Source organism: Dendroctonus ponderosae, unplaced genomic scaffold, assembly GCF_020466585.1.
Source record: "Dendroctonus ponderosae isolate FM_Combo_2020 unplaced genomic scaffold, Dpon_F_20191213v2 Dpon_F_20191213_410, whole genome shotgun sequence".
Lineage (NCBI taxonomy): Eukaryota > Metazoa > Arthropoda > Insecta > Coleoptera > Curculionidae > Dendroctonus > Dendroctonus ponderosae.
In genome coordinates this window covers 10,142-19,042 of record NW_026018623.1, presented here as the reverse complement: position 1 = coordinate 19,042, position 8,901 = coordinate 10,142, and the positions used below count along the sequence as shown (strand labels likewise).

The window sequence follows — 8,901 nt, the reverse complement described above, 5'->3', positions numbered from 1 at the left end:
GGTCAACTTACGAGATTATTAGAGAATGATTAGAGAAGCAAATCGGTATAAACAAAATTTGAAAGAAAATGAGTGAACGGGGGTTTTCTTATATAGCGAAATTTCTTCGAGGTTTTGATACCCGGAATATTGTTGTGTACTTTCATTTAATTATACTTGTAAAATTGATATTCGGTTAAGAAATTAATTTGAGTAATTTGTCATTGGGTGAGGCCAGGGGGTATGTTCTGTGCAATCAACTAACTTCGGTCTCGCTATGCGTGCCCATTTATCCCGGTAAAAATGGGGTTCCCCTGCAAAACACGCGCGCTTTTGCTATACACGCATACATTTATCAGCCAAAAGGGGTTTCCCAGTAATATGGGATTCCCCGGCACGACAGTCTCTGAGCTGTATGTTAAAATCGGGAGAACGCATCGGTTAAATACCTTCTTCTTTGACCACCTTGGAAGACTGAATCGGAAAAATGTTCTTAATTTTCCATAAGCTGCCGGGGTTAAACCTATTCTACGCTTTATTTCGTGTGTTTGATTGTTTCTTCCAATCCTTATGTCGCGTCCCAGGTATTTGTATAGGCTTACTTGTTCTATGTTATTGTGTCAGTGTAGTAAATTGGATGAGACACTTAAAAAAATGTGCCTGTACCTTTACTGCATATTCACGTCTCATTCAGCACAACCGGATTCAACCGAAAATATTATTTTTCATTAACAACGAACACCCTTAAAAATTGTAGTGGTTTGTGTGCAATATATGGCAACTATATTAAATTTATACTATTTGAGTCACTACATTTTTTCCAAGAAAACTTCATTTTTGTCAATACATTTTATAATGAACCAAATGATATTTTAATCGGAACAATGCTTTGTAAATTTGCTTAAATAATCACGTAACATCAGGTTATATTTACATTGTACACTGAATCCATTTGTAAAATGGGTTTCCTTCCTTTTTTGTTGAAAATAGTTTATGATTCCGTTGAAAAACTTCACATACATCTGCGATTCATTCGGCAGCACTGCACTTTTTACCCAGCTAATGAAGAGCTATGGAACACACATTGCAGCTAAGCTGCAATCTCTCTAGTTGAAGTACGTGGTTTCTGGGTTATAATGGCCAAGACATTAACTTCCGCACCTTCATTTACTACTTTGTCTTCAATTGTTGGCGATATAAAACTTCCATAAGTTTCCAAATTATTGTATAATCTTTTGAATGTTTTCAAGAATGGCTGACAACAGTCAAAATACCTCTCAAAATAGCAATCAGAGGCTCGTCCAACTAATGGAATCTTGGAATAATTCATTTTTACAATGAACCCAACTTAAATTTATAACTAGATCTAGTTACTCTTTCTTATTATGGAAACAATGGATGCCTTCTACTATTTTCCATGGATAACTTCGATCAACTAAATTAATGAAGTAAAAATTATTCGCAGGTACTTCATTTGAGAAAAACCCTAATGATATGATCACTGAAAGCGTAATAAAATGCTCTACTTAATAAAGGCATAATCAGATACCGTTGCCATTTAAAGAACACAAGTTTATGTCATATGGAAAAAATGACAGTTAACTTATCGAAATGTATTATGTCATTTTTTTTAAAAGGCCGTTTCCTACACCTTTTCTATTTAATATTTTCTTGTCAGCTTAATATTGACGGAACTAGACGTTATTTAAAAATCTGCCATAAATTCGTTTTTCATTTAAAGTATCTCCTGATAGCTGTCAAATTTTGAAAAACTTGAATTGGTTTCGAGCAGACCATTCAGAAACTGCAATTCTTTGTACATTTGACATTCTTCGTATCTGATGTAGTTCCGAAGAGTCTTGCACTACTTATATGACTTATCTACTTATCTGACTAATATTTTCTTCGTCTCTAAGTGCCTTGTGTGATCTTTGCTTCTATTATTAATTTGAGAAGCCTGTATTTTTCCTTTTTGGGAATGTGTCCAAAATATTCCAACTTTGAATGCAGCAATGACCATCCATTTGGTTTTTTTGTTTAAATTTAATCCAAATTCTGCACTATTACTCACCACACGGTCAAACAAAGTCTGACGATCTCCCAAGAAGTCCGCGATTATAACGGTGTCGTCAGGGTATTTAAGGTTATTTATGCTTACGCCATTAATGGAAATTCCTTCAGGGCAGTTTTCCATGGCACCTTCGCATATTTTGTCTGAGTGAACGTTAAACAGTTTTATATTGTAATGCATTACATATATGTGTCGAGACAAGACACTGAATGATTGAATACTTGGTCATTGATTGCTCTTGCAAAATTGATATTTTTAGATGTCTGTTTGACGAATATCATATTTTGTCTTTTACTTGCAGATAAATGTGTGCCAGCTCACAAAATAGTTCTTACAGCAAGATCGACACTTTGGAATGAAGAGTTCCTTGAAGGAAAATCGGAGCTGGACTGGTCAGATATAGATTCAGCGGTGGCAACTGGAATTATTTTATGGTTGTATAAGGTATTATGTGATGCGAATTGCAATATATTGTATCTAAAAGCATTTGTCTATTTTAGAGCGACATTAGACTGGTATCCGACGAAATAACTTTGCAACTAATAAAAAAAGCATATGAGTTTAAATTGGACAGTCTCGTCGAGTACTGCGAACAATATCTCATATCGGCAGTGAATATTCGAAACTGCGTCAAGTTTTATAGTGTTGCTGAGGAAATCCATGCCTCTGGTTTAAGGGAATATTGTTCTGGTAATAAAAACGTACATTCGTCAAGTGAATATAAATTAACTGTAATGTCTTTTAGGTCTCATTTCTGCACATTGGGATGACCTGAATTCATCCGACTTTGAACACATGAGTGGTCCCTTACTGCATCAGATGCTGAAGAGCAAAACTCATTTACCTTTGCATAGTGCAGTGCGGCTTCAAAGAGAAGATGTTGTTTTTTTATGCTTGGTGGAAAATTCAAACAGGGTAAGTCGATATTTTTTACATTCCTATTTTATGCATTCATGTAAGTGATATACAGGGTGGGTTTTTAGTGCGATAGAGTCCATTATTTTCTATGGTGTTGAACTTTCGAAAAATAGTTTCATATCAAAGTTGTTGACGCACAAAGTGCGCACATTTTAAAAATATCTTATATCATACAGAGTGTCTCAGAAAAGCGAGGCAAGATCAAAGTGTATTTTTTAAATAGAACTAGAACTTTTTTCTTACTTGCGACGTTGGCAGATTAGCGCCATTTTAGTAAAATTTTGGTTAAAAACATGGTATCTAAAAATTCATTGTAGAAGCAAAAACTAACAGTTAGTGATACAAAAAAATACGTCTTTCCAATCACCACATATCCGGTAAGAATTCTATTGAACCAAAATATCAACACAGTGTACAGGGTGTTAACCATGTGGACTTAAAACTAAATCTTTTTAACGCAATATAACTTTTGTTTTTCAAACGGAAGTACCTGTATATTAATACGTCATTAGATAGACAATTTTAAAAGTTACAAATTTGCATTTACACTTTAAGCTGTTAAATCAACCGTTTTCATAGCTTATATATAGCCGTATATAGAATACCCGGCATAACGCGCGCCATTTGAAATTTACACGTTTGGTACATTACACAAATGAAAGATGATTGTTAATATAATAAGCGGGATAAAAATAAATAATAAGGAGTAAGCGGAAAAAAACTATCAATTGTTTTTTCTTTCCAAAAAATGTATCTACGGGCTTACTGGAGATTTTGCTGTCAACAAGCAAAGCAAATCGTGCACATGATAAGCAGACGCTTGTGTGCGCGTGTGTGTATATTCGTAGGGAAGGGTGCGTGACGTTAAATTTTATCCTTCACTGTTTAAGTCAGTCACAAGTATATGGGTACTTTCTTAATTCACAAACGTAATTTAATAGTTAAATTGTGACATTCAGAAGTTCGGATCTTTTAACTTTTACCAATTAAATATTAATGAACCGGAATGTTCTCGTTCCGCGCATGCGGCCCATCCATATAAACATATGATTTCTGCCATATGTCGCTAACGCCTAAGCGGCCTAAAGCAGGGTCCACACTTGATAGCATGTAGCACAACATTGTCATATAACATTTTTTTAATGCTAGATGTGGAAATAACTGAATTTTGTCCACACTTAAGTTAGTGATATGAACTCGTGGGGTGAAACAGAAGCGCTGCTTGCTGCAGCGACGTACGTTATTATTTTTGAGGACGAAAAAAAAAGATGAAAAATCGAAAAATAAGATTTTGGATTCGTCTTTTCCAGAAACATATATAGTGGAAGTATTTTTTTACATTATCTTATTACAGATGATAGTGGGTTTTAAATCATGGCCTAGCATTTAAGGGGAGCTTTCAACATTTTTGTAGAATCAGTGATGCAGATTTTGAATCTCTATTAACCCTAATTGGTCCAAAATACACAAAATGGACACACGATTGAGAGATGCAGTACCCATCTTGGAACGTCTGGCAGTGACTTTACGGTTTTTGGCTAGCAGAGACTCGTATCCAAGCTTAATGTACCTGTTTAAAATTTCTAAACAATTAATATCACTAATTGTACCTGAAGTTTCAATTTAAATACTGGACTACGGGTATCCCATAATTCTACACGTTTTCTCCATAATTCTATTAGTTTCAAAATACTTTCTTTATTTCACTGATCATTTTCTAACTCCATCTTGTACAGAAAACTAGGAAAACTGCATGACCGCCACTGATGTATACTATACGTTTGCTAACAATGAAAACCGCATATTGCAAGTCTGGACGTGTTGCTACATGTTACAATAAGATTGTTGTACGATTTTCTTTGATCTTTACCGACAAAGGATGGATAGCATGTAACATGTTATATAGTAGGAAAATTTGCTAGATTTCATTATGAAATAATTAAAATGATATGTAACTTGGCTATAAAGCAGCGATATATAGCAAGTCTAGACCCTGCCTAATACAAAAAAAATAAGAATTTGACGCCAGTGCGACAGATACGAACCGTTATTTGATTCTTTGATCTAAACACAAGCCGGGTTATTTCATGATAAGGATTGTTCAGGTTTTATTGGGACACGAGGTTGTTCCAGCGTAATAATTTAAATTAAAGAAGAAAATTATGGAGACATCAAACGATATGGGAATCGGAAAACTGTTGGACTTGATGGATAAGCCAGTTTACTTATGAGACAAAAAAACCCTCAATTTAAATACTTAATAACCGTTGAGAACTCGCGGAACAGTATTGCAATTTCAGTGGGGACATAATTATTTACCATATCTGTCGGTGAATGTTTAAGTGGACTGTATTTTTGTATTATTTTCTTCTTCGTGCGCGTTCCTATCTGAGATGGCACTTCCAACACCGACTTAAGTATATGAATGCACCCAACCGACGAATTAAAACCCGATTCTCGGCAAAATTAAAATGTATATTGCTCAGAACGTTATTTCTACACACGTCTTGTTTGTTTTTCTTTCAATTATCTTAGTTACTAGAAACAAATACAACTTGAAATAAAAAACTAATTGTCACATCGCCCCCTAGACTAACTTATGTGGTTGGCAGAAGAGACAAATAGATCTTGTTTACTCATTTCCCAACAATATCCTTTAATAAGGTGGCAAAATGCCTTCTGTGGCTTTTTTTCGATTCGTGGTGCGAACACCAGAACGCCTACACCTACGACACCTGTTAAGCTGACCCATCCTTAATCAGGTTAAATTTTAAGAATTAAGCACTACGGCGTTGGGTAGACCCGCACTTACTTAAAAGTACCGCTAGCGAACCTACGAACAAACTTACGAACCACACTGTCCTTTGCTATGCCCCAACACATAAAAAGTGTGCGCCGTATCGGTATCGCTGTGTAAGCACCGGAAAATCTACTGTGCTACCCAGGCCTTGGTATAGGTTGTATAGCGCAATAATATACACATGAAGGGTTTGGTATGATTTAAATGTACATTTAAATTTATTCCATTTTTTTTATTGTTACATTATGCGTTCAACATAACTGATAATGTGTACTTTGTCATTTTCAAGATAACACGATACCAACAAATGCTGTACTGGTAGTGATTGCCTTGCGTCAAAGCAATCGCATATATAGAAACTAATAATAATATAAACCTGATTATCTACTTAAGTTATCTACATAATTTTTACTATATTCTTTTGTATTTTTATATGCACTTTGTCTTTTAATTTATTTAATAATTATCAGGAAAACATTTATTATAAGAACATAAAGCCAACAGCCTGATGTACAGCTAGAGAATTTAATAGAATTGTAAAAAGTCCAAATTCGAATACAGTTTTGCCTGAATTACACAATTCGCCTCTACAATAGCAGTGTTCTACATAAGCTGTTCTCAGACCTTTATCTTCATTTGCCTTACACCCTTCTTCATATGGTTCTTCCACTCTGGTTTCAGGATGCCATTTACCATTACTTAAACGTTGCGTGTCAAGTTTTTGGGACGCACAATCTCTTTCAGTACCATTTATTGACACTGAAAATTATTTTGTCGATTAATAATGTCTATATGAATTAAAAGTATTATTTCAGTTATAAGATCCACCCTATGATAATAAATGCCCTGAAAAGCCTTACCTCCGTTAATAATAGCGTACGTGTTCTTTTTTACACAAAACGTCGAGTAAGGGCAATCTACTATGAATCTGTTAGAATGGTCAAAATCTTTACAAAAAGATGATTCATTGGTGAAGTAAATGTATGGAGCAAATGCGCATTTATAACATTCGATGGCTTCTGATCCAAGGAAATCTGAAAAATAAATATAAACATGTATAAAAAAACGCAGTTGATACTAGATTTTATGAATACGCGGTTTGTTATATTTTTGTTTGTTTTACGGGTAGGCTGGTACTACCGGTAGGCTAAACAACATATTGTGTGAAAAAGTCAACATAAAAAAGATCATTTAGCTGATGAGTTATAAATTCGTCATTCAATCAGTTAAGAAGAATTTAATATCTCAAAATTTGGTTTTGCAATTGAGTCCCCAAAGCAGTAACCTGCATATCAATGTGAACGTTCGTTACAAGCATTTGACCACCGAAATGCATAATTCATCACAGAACTGCTCCAGTTAACCTTAGAACCTCATTTCACAACATCGCTTTGCATTATTTACAAGAGCGTTTGGCTCTCTTATAATCTTTGGTTAGATTAATAGTTTTTAAGTTACCAATAAACTACATTAAAATATTACTGATAGGAAAGTGGACAATTCGTTTTCAGGAGCTAATATATTCAAGAAATAAACTTATTTTTTTTAAACATGTTTCCGTACCTACGAAGTAATTTGCAGTACATCTTAAAAGAAATAACGCAACTTTTGAATCATCGTCCAATATACCTACCCGTTTAGCAGACGAGAAGCAAAGACAGACCATTAGCAGACGAGGGATAATTAGTTTGAAATCCATTAGGACCTTAAGCGTGACTTCCCAAAAAAAAWTGCTASACATTTGTGTTTGAAAATAAGTAAATATTGTGCTRTTAATGATATTGAAATCATAGTTTGTGGTCACAAATWTAACTTTTTTATATCTGAATTACATTTATCTTTAATTACCGCACTTGTGCGGTAATAAACATCATTATGACATTTGAAGGAGTGCCAAATCATAGTCATTGTATAACAGTTGTAGATAAAAGTAATTTTTCATACACTAACGCCTGCTCAATTGAGCCTAAAAATAAGGGAYCCCTTAATAAACAAGAGCTTAAAGTTGCCATTTACACATCTCGGCGGTTGCCATTTACATTGTGTTCTTGCGTCTGGTGTAGCTAAASGATCTGTTTGGTAATAATTGATTTCCGTTCTYGGAATCMTAACCTAACTATTTTTTAATTATTGTTTTTCATAACTAGTTTCGTGTGTCCTTTATCATTACAGCTTCAAGTGCTTCTCACATTTTTTTAAATTTAACGGTACATTTCTAATATACACTTTTTGCTTGAATTTACTGTATGAAAAGACATAGAATATAAGTATAGTAATGAAAATATAATAATGTAACTTTTTAATAAATATACGCTAAACTGAACTTTTGTCATTTTACTCTCCGGGTACTTTTTTACTTTATTTTTTCTACATTCATATATTTCTGTTCCCTTAAAACTTGCTTATTTTAAGCAATTTAAATTTGTAATTAAGCAAGTCTTTTTCCATGCTTTTCTTACTATGGCTAAACTAAAATATTTTCAATTCCTGCGCTCTTACGTTGATAAATTCCGGCCATGCTCAGTTAACCAAACAGCAATAAGTATGTATTTAATAACAAAATAGAACCCAAACTGACTCGTATAAGAAATATAATATAGAAAACAGCGAAGAGAAAACCAAACTAGTTTTCAATTTAAGCGTAGAATTTAAATTTAAGACTCGTACACTAAACGCTCAGGTCGCTATCCCACTGGGCCAGAGCTGGGTAATGTTCAATGGTCGCTACCGCAGATTACAGAGGTTGCTGTGGAAGCGCCTCAACTGGAAATGGAAATTGCATATGTGATAAACTGATAACAGAGACAAGGGATAGTCAATACTTGTCTCAGTTTGATAATATGTCAGATTAGACTTTAAAAAGCCTGTTTCAGGCACTAAATAGATAGAAAAGGTAAAATTATTAGAAGTTATTCGGAAGGATGTCCGAATATTGCGACAATAAATAGTTGGAGCGCGATTTACGGCTGTGGAACTTTTTAATTTTCTATAATTAATTTAGTTTTCCTTCAAAAATTGGAAAAACGGACAGCTTTATTAAGGACTCATCCCATTTTGTTCAGAGGTTGCACTCGTTGTCGCCCGGGGAAATCCTTGTGAGTTTTGATGTGGTTTCATTGTTCACAATGGTACC

General features: G+C 34.2%; 1 protein-coding gene and 1 long non-coding RNA gene across 2 annotated transcripts; one reads left to right on the top strand and one right to left on the bottom strand.

Annotated features, from left to right (window-relative positions):
* Nucleotides 1-451: 451 nt before the first annotated feature.
* Nucleotides 452-7,735, top strand: LOC125504362 (rabankyrin-5-like). Its single transcript, XM_048666226.1, has 5 exons — nucleotides 452-563; nucleotides 2,352-2,494; nucleotides 2,551-2,740; nucleotides 2,796-2,965; nucleotides 7,350-7,735. The coding sequence occupies exons 1-5, from the start codon at nucleotides 467-469 to the stop codon at nucleotides 7,407-7,409; spliced, it is 660 nt and encodes a 219-aa protein (XP_048522183.1). The 5' UTR covers nucleotides 452-466; the 3' UTR covers nucleotides 7,410-7,735.
* On the bottom strand, nucleotides 5,980-7,352 carry LOC125504363. Its single transcript, XR_007281459.1, has 2 exons — nucleotides 6,629-7,352; nucleotides 5,980-6,527 (listed from the first exon to the last, which is right to left on the bottom strand). It is a non-coding gene; the product is annotated as an uncharacterized LOC125504363 (long non-coding RNA).
* Nucleotides 7,736-8,901: the final 1,166 nt, after the last annotated feature.